At 37.1% G+C, this 12,231-nt stretch overlaps 2 protein-coding genes across 3 annotated transcripts; one reads left to right on the top strand and one right to left on the bottom strand.

The window, feature by feature from the left end:
* Positions 1–1,620: 1,620 nt before the first annotated feature.
* LOC109706042 lies at positions 1,621–2,512 on the top strand. The gene has a single exon (XM_020226845.1). It carries the CDS (start codon positions 1,719–1,721, stop codon positions 2,259–2,261), a length of 543 nt encoding a protein of 180 aa, XP_020082434.1. The 5' UTR covers positions 1,621–1,718; the 3' UTR covers positions 2,262–2,512.
* A 477-nt stretch (positions 2,513–2,989) lies between these two features.
* LOC109706040 (LMBR1 domain-containing protein 2 homolog A-like) lies at positions 2,990–11,325 on the bottom strand. Of its 2 annotated transcripts, XM_020226841.1 has the most exons (14): positions 10,932–11,325; positions 9,377–9,453; positions 8,612–8,770; positions 8,049–8,262; positions 7,858–7,944; positions 7,623–7,762; positions 7,323–7,403; positions 6,134–6,198; positions 5,736–5,911; positions 5,129–5,259; positions 4,942–5,029; positions 4,651–4,864; positions 4,012–4,118; positions 2,990–3,845 (listed from the first exon to the last, which is right to left on the bottom strand). In XM_020226841.1, exons 1-14 carry the CDS (start codon positions 11,097–11,099, stop codon positions 3,333–3,335), a joined length of 2,220 nt encoding a protein of 739 aa, XP_020082430.1. In that variant the 5' UTR covers positions 11,100–11,325; the 3' UTR covers positions 2,990–3,332. The 2 variants fall into 2 exon arrangements, with proteins under 2 accessions (XP_020082430.1, XP_020082431.1); XM_020226842.1 differs by lacking the exon at positions 10,932–11,325 and having other exon boundaries at positions 8,612–8,748; positions 9,377–9,443.
* Between the last annotated feature and the right edge of the window lie 906 nt (positions 11,326–12,231).

Below are 12,231 nucleotides of genomic sequence, written 5' to 3'. Positions count from 1 at the left end.
TCATCCGTGGCCATAATCCCATCATGATTAGTAAAAAATATTTGTATTATATTTTTTCTCAAATAAAAAAAATATAATTAACTACATATTAATGACGTGGTGTAACTATTATATGGTAGACTTTCTCCCTTCTGAGTAGGGATGTCCACGGGTCCGACTGGAGGTGGATTTTTAAAAATTTGAATCTGAACCCGACTCTAAACCCGAAACTCAAGTCCGAACCTGAACCTGAACTCGACTCTAAACTCGAAACCCAAGTCCGAACCTGAACCCGACGGATTTTAAAAATTCATATCTAAACACGAATCCGAATCCGACAAAATTTAAATCTAAATTTTTAAGATATAAATTTAAATATAATATCAAATTTTTATACACATATTATAGTAAAATAAATTCGAGTTCTGATCGGGTTCGGATCGGATTTGAATTTAAATTAAGTACAGTCAAAATTTATATTCATCGAATTTTTATTTTTAATATTTATATTTAAAACTATCTTTATTTAGGCTCGAATAAATCTGCTCAATCCAAATTCATATTCAAATAAAATTTTGGATTTTGGATATCGGTATTCATTGACATCCGCATTCGCGAGTGGGTTTTATGCGACAGGGGCGGCCGCACGGGATCAAACTATGCGGGGACGGGCATCACGAGAGATCACGTCGTCCGAGGGCGGCGCGGAGCACGTGCGGGCTCGCCACACCCGAGGTGGCCTTCAGTCGGGGTGGCAGGGGACACCGCACGTGCGGGCGGTTCGCCGTTGATATTTACGCGGGCGATCCGGAGAGGATTGGAACACGTGGCGCTCATTTAGCGGCGAGAATGGGGGAGTGGGGCCGACGCACGTGGGACGCTCGTGCAGCGGACGAGCAATTCCCGGATTGGACGTCGATGATGTGATATCAAGATGACTTGCGTCTTTTATTTTTTTATTTTTATATATGCATACTTTTTTTCCTCACAACAGCACAAGAACACGCTGTTGTTTATCCAAAAAAAATTAGTTAGATTCCCCTTGATTTTGTCGTAGAATGTGTTCCAACATAGTGTAAGTGGATGAAATATTATTTCCCTAATAAGTGTTGTTACTGTTTATTAATAGAAGTACTATATATAAATATAGTTGATAGGCAAAATGTGGAGTACAAAGCTAAAAAATTATTTTGAAGCTCGAACTCTTATAGCTAGCTGCACTGTAGTACAATCCACAATTTTGTAGTTTTTTTTTTTCTTTTCAGTGTTTAATAATTAAACAATGCTCGATAGCGATCTAATGATACTTAACCTTGGAAGTGCAGCGAGTAATAATTTCTTATAGTTAATGTTGTTCATTGAGCTTAGCTTTTGCCAATTAATAAAATTTTATAAGAAAAAAGCCATCCAAGCACAGATAAATGGTACAAATGCATGCAACATGTAGGGACAAACCGACATTTGTTTTCTCCTCAGCGACAAAATACAATACACGGAGCGTCAATCCCAACAATGTATGAAACATGAAATTCCCAACAGTTAAACCATCTCAATTAAGTTAACCACCCCTCCTCGCGCCACACCACCTCTCTCTCTCTCTCTCTCTCTCTCTCTCTCTCTCTCTCTCTATATATATATATATAACCAACACCACACCTTCCCCATCCCAAGCCAAAATATAGCAACAAGAAATAGAGAAAGAGATAAACAGAGAGAGAGAGAGAGAGAGAGAGAGAGAGATGGGTAGGAGTGATAATGCGGAGGAGAGCAGGTGCAAGAAGCACCCAAAGCACCGGGAGTACACTGGCGTGTGCCCATTTTGCCTCAGGGAGAGGCTCTCCCACCTCTCCTCCCCCTCCTTTTCCTCCTCCGTAACCTATCCTTCCTCCTCCTCTGCCGCCGCCTCCTCGTCGCCGTGTCTATCCGACTCCGACTCCGACTTCTCCTCTCTGACCACCTCCCCCGTCCACCCCGCCACGAAGAGATCACGGCTTGCTCTTCTCCTCAGGGAAGGCGCGGGGTCGAACGCCGAGCCGCTGAAGAAGTGCCGGTCGCTGATTCTGGTGGTCGGGCGAGGGACGGAGGAGGACGACGACGACGATGATGAAGGGAAGGAGAGAGAGAACTGCAGCAAGAAAAAGAAGAAGAAGAAGCAGAAGAAGAAGAGGTTTTGGTCCAAGTTTTTGAGCGGCCCCAGCGTGGGGAGGGAGGGAGGTTGCACCTTGACGCACTCCAAGACTCTCAAAGAGAGGCCGGCTACCAAGTGGGTGTTGTTCTCGTAGTCGTAGGCGTCGTTATTTGCTAGGCTAGTCAGTATTGGTGGTCTTGTTTTAATGCGTTCGCATCTGCTTTGGTTGTGTGGAAATTAAGAAAAAGGAGTCATGCACCTTGTGTAAAAATGTGGGGTGTTGTTCTTATTTTCGGTTTCAATTGTGTTTCAGTTTGATCTTCTCAATTCTTTTGCTTGAAGACCATTTGGAGATCTGTAACACTTTTGCCAAGGTTAATTAATAATTACTCCATTCATGGTAAACCTCTTAGTTTTCCAATTGGATCGAGAATATCTAATTTATTATATCGATTAGGTTCCTTCGGTCAAAAAGTTTAATTGATTCGGGAGAAAATTAAAACATCTGCCCGAAATATTGCCACATGGAACGGGAATATTTGTCGGACTTGAAAGATTTTTCTAGTGTAAAAATCTTAGATAGAAGTAATACTAGAGGGAAAAAAAAAAAAACTGGAAATAATACTAGAGAAAGGAAGAAAAAAAATATAAGCCTCGGCATTTGTTGGAGTCATCGCCATTTCAGATATATAGGCTGAGGAAAATTGAGAAATTTTGACATAATACCCCGTTTTAATGAAGCCCAAATTGCATGCATTATAGACAACTAAAACAACTATCACATTACAACCCCGCTTGGGTCAGTTGATAGGTAATTCTCTCTCAGACATATTTCTGTTTTGAGCGAAAATTGTGTGTGCGCGTTAGCGCGTAAGTAATAAAAAAAAAAAAATCATCACGCTTTGTTGTAATATTATATTCCTTTCATTTAATGTAGTCACAAGGACAAGTACACAAAGGGAGAAAACAGCCAAAAGCCGAAGTACACAGGAATGCATATTTCCTCCAGAGACGAAAGCTTACTATCCCCAAACACGAGGCCCTACAGACCCCCCACGTTCATGAACTATCTTCAATAGTTCATGCAAAGAAAGATCCTCCAAAACCACTATAAGATCTGTACATTTTTTTCTCTTCTCTTCCTTTCTTAATTTTCCCACAATAGTATGAATTCTTTACTGTGGTAACTCATCTTTTAAGTCTAAATCCAAAATTAATGTGTCTGCTATCTTGCTGCTCCTGAATTTGCTGCGTCTACATCATCATCATCATCCACAATGTCAGAACCACCACTCCCGCCCTTTGGTCTCTGCTTTAATCTTTGAAAAATTTCATCGAGAGACTCAGAAGAGGAGACCCTAGTATGAATAGCCTGGCCCTGAACTTGCCGCAGAGGAAGAAACTTCTTTGCTCCCATATTCGCTTTGAAATTCTGAAAGCCGCTCTTCATTGATGTCCATGTAGAGGCAAGCCCTGCTGACGGGGTGGCGACTGAACTATTAGACTGCTTATTATCAGAATGGCCTCCCTCGAGTAAAGATACAGAAGTCGATGATATCTCTTTGGACCCTGAATGGGATGACTTGTTTTGCTGATCTCTTATAGCAATATACTTGTTCGACATAGTTTCACGGCTGTTACCGTACTTTTGGTCCTCTTCTTTGAGATTTTTCGACCGACCAACTTTAATGTCCTCCTTGGATGAAGGCGTCAATTTCATCTCCACTATGTTTTTATCCTGAGTACAGTCAATGCATAAGAGAATAAAAAAGAATGGAAGAAATAAGGGTTCTCAAATGCAAAGGAACACGAGAGATTTCTTTGCCTCAAACTAGTAATGCTATGTATTTGCCAAGCGCTAATCGGTTGGCACATTCAAGTTCTTAACACAGCATATGACATACCAGGGATGGGTTTCCTGATTCGACATCTGTAGTTGTACTGTTAAAATTTCTTGCCAATGGAATAACTTGCTCGCCAACTTTACATCCTTGTTCAAGCCAAGACCTCTCTGCAGAAAATGTAAGAAGCTAGGCGTACTGGTTAATTTACACTAGACATTCTACAAGAAACAAGTTGCACTATACCAACATCAAAGAGACCTTCACGCCCTATTTAAGGTTTGGAATACATGGCAGTATATTTGATAATAGAAGGGAGATTTGATAATCGGCTTATTATGGACTTGGCAAAAATACAGCAGCCAATGAATGACATTAAAAATACAAAAGAGAATCTTGCACAATAAGAGTTGAAATATGTTATTACAGTATTCAGGAAAATTAAAACAAACAAATCAAAGCCAGGCAAAATCAGTAGTTAGTATGATTCTAAATGGCCAGAAGGCCAGAAAATACATGCCCAAAAAATTTCTCATTTTACTACTCAATTCAGCCTGCTATATATCCAGTGAGCAAATAACAGCATAAAAAGAAAAACCGTACATAACAGAAATACCAGCATACTCAGATAAAAGATAAGAAAGTCTGTCGCACAAGGATGGATGAGGCATCGAATATCGAATATATAAATTGATATCTCACCTTTCTGAAGGATAATCATTCCAGATGGATTGAACCCATCCATATCCTCCTCTTCGCTTTGAAATTTGATCTTTTTCCAGCTTCCAAAAAAATCAATTACTCGTCCAAAGAAATTGCTAGCAACTAGTAGGGTGTACACAACCATAATAAGTGGATAGATTTTGTTAAACCCCTTTCCAAAGAAAGGTACTGCATCGTCAATATTACCCATTCTCTGCATGACAGTACGTAAGGCAACTATTAGTCATTGGTCAAAGTATTATGAAGAATAACTATTGGCAGTGTCAATACCTTTTCAAAAATGGTTTTGGCATTACCGCCAAGACGAATCAGATTCAAGAAATTATAAGAAATAGGAGGTGCATATCTTGCTACCATTCTGCAGAAAACATTTTATTAAAACAGTTGAAATTAGTTTACTAGCTTAGATACAAAGTTGGTGAACTTAAGAGAAAGCAGATTAAACCAGAAAACTTACGAGCAAATCATAAGCAAGCTGACTGCGCTTGTCTGTCTTGGAGTTAATGAATAAAACATCAGCATTCCAATCTTGAATAATGAATAATATGTGCAAAGGCACATATACATTAGAGGAACAAATGCAGCAATCTGCGAAGTACCAATAGTGTATAATTAGCCCCTTAATCAGGATATTTCATTATCTTTGGTAATGGATAAAGGGGTGAAATCCTATCAAATTTTTTCCTTGCCATTAATTTTAATAAATAGCATACAAGTAATTGAAAATTAACAAATGGATATTCCAACCAATTTCAAAACAAAAGGTTACATATACAACGAGAAATTTTACGAGAACTAGATCTACAAGAAGTTTCATAGAGAATTATCCAACAACCATCCAAATATAAGCATGAGTGACTCATTCTGCTTGAGTTTTTCAGAAGTCATTTGAATCTTCATGCGTATTCCCTTTTTTTTTTCACGAAGAGACCAATTTTCATGTGTATTGATCTAAAATGTCTTAAAAAAGGTTAAAACATTAATTTTTTGATATAGTTATGAAATCAGCAGTTTATTTTCATAGCAGCAGATAAAATATATTATCGATTATAGAAACTGTTTACCTGGACCAAGACCTCCTGCTTTCCAACAGCATTAATAAGAATGGAAAAAAGAGATAAATCAACCCCACTTGGCAATAAAGTCGCCTCAGCCAATAGGATGGCAACTGACATACAACCTAACATCACAGCCAAGGCTTTCTGAAGCTGTTTTCTAAGTATACAACGCCATAAGAATTCTGGAAAACAGGAAGGAATCTCAACGTTAACTTCAAAAGCACAAATATAGCTCAAAAATACTAATTCTATCAGCTGAAATAATATAATATAACAGAGTTGCTTATTAATAACTAGATGTAATCGAAAATTTCATTTGTTCCTCAGTAATCTTACAGCTAGCTGAAAAAAGAACTTAATGCAAAAAAGAAACATAAATTCTTCAAGCTAGATCACGAATGTACCCATAATATCAAGAAAGGATCCTAGTGTGCCTGATCGGCTTGGTCTAAAACTTGAAACGTATTTCCTGCAACAGTGAACAGTCCTGGGATTACATGTGGATGCAAATGGATGTAAATTATCTACATGTTGAGAGAGGAAAAGTTGAGTACAAGCCATATATCCAATAACAGGGTCTTCAGACTATCGGAAGGCAAAAGAAATTTAGAATGTCAATTCAGATGAATAAATCATTTCTTTGTTTTTAATTTTAAGAAAACCTGATGTTTTGACCAGATCAAACTTACAATTTCAGAACATTCTAATAACAAATTCAGATGGTATAAAGAGTTCAGCTCCTCAGAAAGCATCCCAGTTCAGGTGCTCTTTTAATTGTGAAGGGATGAAATAGCATTCTCGACATGTTTATATCCATCTGGCAGTATATAAACAGTGTCATTTTTCATAGTAAATAACCGAATTGGATGTTCCTGCTAGTAATCTATACATTTCAAAAGAAATAAGTGAACTGCTTGTTCCTAGCAGGTAGATCAATGCTAGTTCTTAGCAGGTAGATCAATCTGCATCAATAATGCATAGAAGCGGATCTCCTTTTCAAAGAGGTTATTTCATGTTTTATAATCAATCCATAGTGGGATAGATGAATTTAAGGCCTGTGATTTCCACGAACCATTTAGGCTCTGCTCAAAATTTTGCCAGTTTAGCATTCCTTGGGTTATCTCATATTAACACTCCTTGCCAGCTGCCAGTTGCCAGTTGCCAGTTGCATACAATGTTGCAGATAATCAAGTAAAGCTAAAGACTACACAAATCATCTAGAAAGAATTGAATAAAACATTAGAAGTTGCAAGCTTTTGTAATTGAATCCAACTAATCCAATTTATATGATATATATTTTAAAAGGTTTGCATTGCGTCAAAAGGCTTTTCTGGACCTTCCTCTTATAAGTACATTAAATTATCTTAACAGAGGCTAGCGAATGTGGTACTTACATCAAAAATACTGATTCCAAGACTACAGAGAAAAGGAATGTCTTTGAGGAGAAAAGTATCATCTTGGTAGCGAAAACTCGAACTATTTTTTGCTGTTTGCAGTCTTGCAATGATAATTCCAATCACTCTTTTTTTAGGTTGTTGACAAGAAATTTTCAAAGCAAAAAAACAGTAGAAAACAGGAGAAGTAATAACAAACCATCCATTTGAATCGCGACGCTCATAATTCTTAATAGTATCTTCTAGTTCAAGGGCTTCCATTACATAAGTCATATATTCACTGCAAAAAGAAGAAAAAGAAAAAAGGTAAATGTACAGACAAATTGTGAAGGAAGTGCTTTTTTATCTTAAATAACATAAATTAGATACAGTATGGAAACATAAAAATAAGAATGAGAAATGCAAAGGCCTCTGATTCTTCATAGGCAAGAAAGAGAGTTGCACAAAAGAAGTACATGCCACAAAAAGTAATAACTTTTGATAAGCCCATTAACCACACCTTTTGCATCTGTAGTACTCCTCCCGAGCCTTCCTAAGTTGACGTCTAAGTGCAGCCATTGTTTTATCATCAGTATCATAATCCATATCATTTTCTCCTAGTCTACCGCCTGAAGGCTTAAAAGATGGATCTTCCCTTAACTGAAAAGGAGAAAAGAGAGAGCGAAATGACAAATTAGGTGAATGATCAAAATAAATCATTAACCAAAAGTGACAAAATAATAACAATACAGTACCATTTGATGCAACATCTTATCAATAACATCCATATACGGTCTTAGAGGATCACGCTTGGACATTTGATTTGATGTGGCTTGTGCAACCTACAACATTCCAAACAGAATGCCATTTTTAGTTCTTTCACACAAAAGCGTTCTTTTTAGAAAAAGGAAAAAAAAAACTTCAAAGCAGAAAAGAGTATACATACAACAATTGCGTTTGAAAAATCTTGGTGGGCCTCATCAAGTTTTAAAGCCATTTTCGCAACCCTATGTGAGAGAACCTTTTGACGGTGAGTCCAATCTGCATTCCTCCAAATGTTCCTTGGAATTTCACTTAGACCAAAGCCAAGAAGAAATGCACCCGTGACAAGCCCAAATGTATTTGAGCATGCCATGGCTAAGCCCACAATACTTCCACTCCTGCAAGTAAAAGAGTTAACAACTACATTTAGTCAATACAAGTCATCTAACAAATCTGCACATTATGTTGATAAAGTGCTTCTATAACAGTGATATAGGTGTAAGTTCTTGAATAAGAATGGGAATGAATGTTTCAGTAAGCGATTTCATTACTCCTATCACAAAAAGGGCATAAAATATATAAAGATAGAAGAAAATTACTCCGAACAATTCCACAAAGAAGAAAGAGTATAATGCAGACCGCAAAACTAATACAATTGTCTAAACATCCATGACCAGACTTAATACTAAAGAAGCACTAGCATAAACCAGGAGGGATATTTAAATGCAACAAAAGATAGATACAAACCAGTCTCGATGCATGATAATGAGCAGAATAAGTCCAAAAAGGCCAATAGATCCCACAATTGTGTAAAAGAGTAAGTTTATACGAATGCTTGTTTTCAGTCTTTCTTTCACTGTGAAGTCTCCAGCATCTTCATATCCCTGAATAGTGGGAACCACAGCCCTGTTTAGAGGATAAAAAGTAGCTTAAAAAATTGAGGTTATAGAAAGCTAAATAATATCCTGGCAAGAAACTTTATGAATACATATATAGAGTTTAATAACCACTATAGTTTTATTGGCAGAACATGATGAATAAAGATGATAGTAGCCCAAAGAAGACTCACCGCACAGAGATCAATCAAATGGAAAGGTCATTTTGAACTCATAACATTTAGCAAAGAAACGTTCTGAAGCATATGGTTCAGTTTATCCAGTTAGTTTATAACTAAAAATTCTAATTGCACGTTAGTTACCAAACATTTTTCTTTTGTAAGTATTAAGAAGATGTACATATGAGTGTCATGCATAGTAGAAATCTTTACACCATTATAGGAAAGTAAAAGGGGATTAATGGTAGAAAAAGTAACAAGTGAAAAATCTTGAAAACTGTAAAATCAATTGAAACATCGTGATTTTCTTTACAAATATTAAGTAGATGTACGTATGACTGTCATGCATAATAGAGATCTTCACACCATTATAGAAAAGCAAAAGGGCATTGACAGTAGAGAAAGTAACAACTGGAAATCTTGAAGAATGTAAAAGCAAGTGAAACAACGTTAAGTACCAGGTTAGTATGAATGTACTCCAATATGACCAGCTCCAAAAGAATGCAATGCCACCCCTCTCATAACCGTTAATTGTCTGCATGGCAAAAAATATCGCCTAATTGGTTAAACCTCCAAAAAAAAAATGATAAGCCAGGTTTTTCAAAAGAAAACACACAAAATAATTATTCTAGAATGCAGGAGCAGCAAATATATCCTATTGTATACCAAAATGACATTTATCATATGGAACTAAACAAAGTGCCTTCCTGACACCACATATAATAGTCTATTTCAAGGTCCAAATAATACATAGCAACATTACTTCCTCCTTCAATGTGTCTACCATTCACTGCTCATTTAGTTTCCATGACAGTCAACAATAGTTTGATCTCCAATCAAATATATAAATTTCCTATAAATTATGGCACAAATCCCATCAAGTAGTCATTCAATCTCAATAAAAATATCAGAATTCTGAATTCAACAGTAAGCATGATTGGGAATACTTTAATTAGGCAAATTAACATAACTCCTAGTGCGCATAGAATCCAAGGATGATTTTCCTTAAAAGTATTGCACATAAAATTCAGAGGAAGAAACAAATTCCTTTTCTTATCGCTTTAGCTAGTAATAGTCTCTGCAAAGCATCATACCTTTCATTCCTCTTCCATCTGATTAAGTAGCAGCTGAATTCAGAAGATAGCAACCAGTAGCTTACTAAAACAACTTCTATACAAATAACAAATATAGTCATGGAGTTTAGCATAAGATACCGACTGTTAAGTATTTAAACCTGAAGTTTCATTATGATGTCAAAGTAAGATACTTTACCATCTAAATCTTAAGCTACCTTTTCTTAGACACCAAGGTAAGATCTAAAAGGGTATAAATTCTGCTGCAGATGATTATCTTGTGATTAAGAAGTCCGCGGAAAATTTTCAAAAATCATCTCTGTTTTCTCAAACACAGCGGTGTTTACTTAGCATCAACTGAAGATAATTCAAGTGTTTTCATTTTGCAACATCACCACTTGAATTCTTCAATCAACACAGTTCTAACACATATTTGTAACGCTGAGGCGTCTATAATTGTTCCGATCAAGCAATTCTCTTCTGATGTATTTTCTCTCTACTTATCTGAATATGGCGCGACAATCCATTAAGTAGATCAATGGAAGCACTAGCAAATAATTTTCCGATCTCATAAATCAGAAGACAAATCCACCTACAAAGAAACTCAAAATGTCTAAACTAGAGTAAAATTCAAATAATTCCACATCGTAAATCACTCCCATAATTCCCATATTTTTACTCCTCTCCAACTTCAAAGACCATCGAATACCAACGAAAGATCAGATCCAAATTTCCTGGACTAAGAAACATACCCAGAACCCAAACAGATATACCAATAGGGATGAATTTTCCCAACCTCCCAATCGCCCAACTCTCAAATCACCAAAACACCTCAAAATCAAAATACACGAAATACGAAACAAGGAATCAAACACAACAACCCTAGATTTGAAACAACCAAGATTCATGAACAACAAGGGAAGGGGATCGTGGATCTTACGGTCCATATGTCGGCGGGGACGAGGATGATGATGGAGAGGGAGCAGAACCATGCGTATCCGACGGCGAACAGCACATACCTCGGCACATCGGGCCCGGCGAAGTACCGCAGCGTCACCGTCACCATGCCCAGGGTTAGCGGTAACGATATCAAATAGAACACCCACATCTCTCTCTCTCCCCTCTCTCCTCTCCTCTCCTCGCCTCGCCTCGCCTCTTCTTCTTCGTCTCCTCCTCCTCCTCCTCCTCCTCCTCCTCCTCCTCGTCTTCGTCTTCGTCTCCCCCTCGGAGCAACGAAGATGGAAGGGGTCAAAGAGGAGCGGATCCGACGCGATCAGCTGAGGAAAGAGAAGAAGCGGGGGACGAAGCAGGGGGAAAGGGTAACAGGGACGAGTTAATTAATTAATTAATTAATTTAGGGGGAAAACGGAGTTAAAAGGCTTCGAGTTAGGGTGCGGTCGCATTCCTCGTGATTCGACCGGTTCGTCGTGCTGGGTAATGGGCATGTTAGGCCCAGATAGGGCCACAAATGCGGTACGGACCACCGAACTTGGTTGAATGGTCGGTGAGGTAACGCAACACGTGCGAGCAAACAATTCTTTGCTTCTTTTTTTTTTTCTTTTTTTTTTTTTTTTTTTTTTTGGAGATAGATAGCTTATTATCGCTTCCCCATTCGTTTATTTTTTTAAATTAAACTTAGCTGAAAATATAAATTAATTATAATTTGAATTTGGGACTTCGAGTATTCAACCATTCAGTTTTTTGCCATTTACGCTAAGGACGGTCGGTCAAGCAGGACAATTCTCGGAGTATTATAACGTGGATTTTTTATTTACCAAAATTTGGGTGGATTTGAACACGGAATAAAATCTGAATTCTTAGATAGGTCATTTTTATCTAATCAAACCTTTCCAATAAGATGATCCAAGTGCTGTGTTGTTTCCTATTATATCTATTTCTCAATTTTTTAAAAATAACACAGTTCGCAAATATACAATACAAAATCGGGTATAAAAGTAAATTTTGAAAAAAAAAATTATAACTATTAAATTTTATTTTAGAGAATAATAATATGCTGCTACTTAAAAAAAAAAAAAAAAAAAAGAGAACTTGGCTATAAATAAAACAACTGTGCTACGAACAGTATGTGATATCAATTATTTCTAGTTAAGATTCATAGTTAAGATTTATGGAGTTTTATTCATAGTTAAGATTCTAAATTGGCCAAACAATCAAGTACATCAAATACCTACAGTGAAATAAAATAAGTACAGCCCATGTCTAAATTTCTAGATTGTAAC

This window comes from Ananas comosus, unplaced genomic scaffold (assembly GCF_001540865.1).
Source record: "Ananas comosus cultivar F153 unplaced genomic scaffold, ASM154086v1, whole genome shotgun sequence".
Taxonomy (NCBI): domain Eukaryota; kingdom Viridiplantae; phylum Streptophyta; class Magnoliopsida; order Poales; family Bromeliaceae; genus Ananas; species Ananas comosus.
This window is presented reverse-complemented; position numbering and strand designations above follow the sequence as displayed.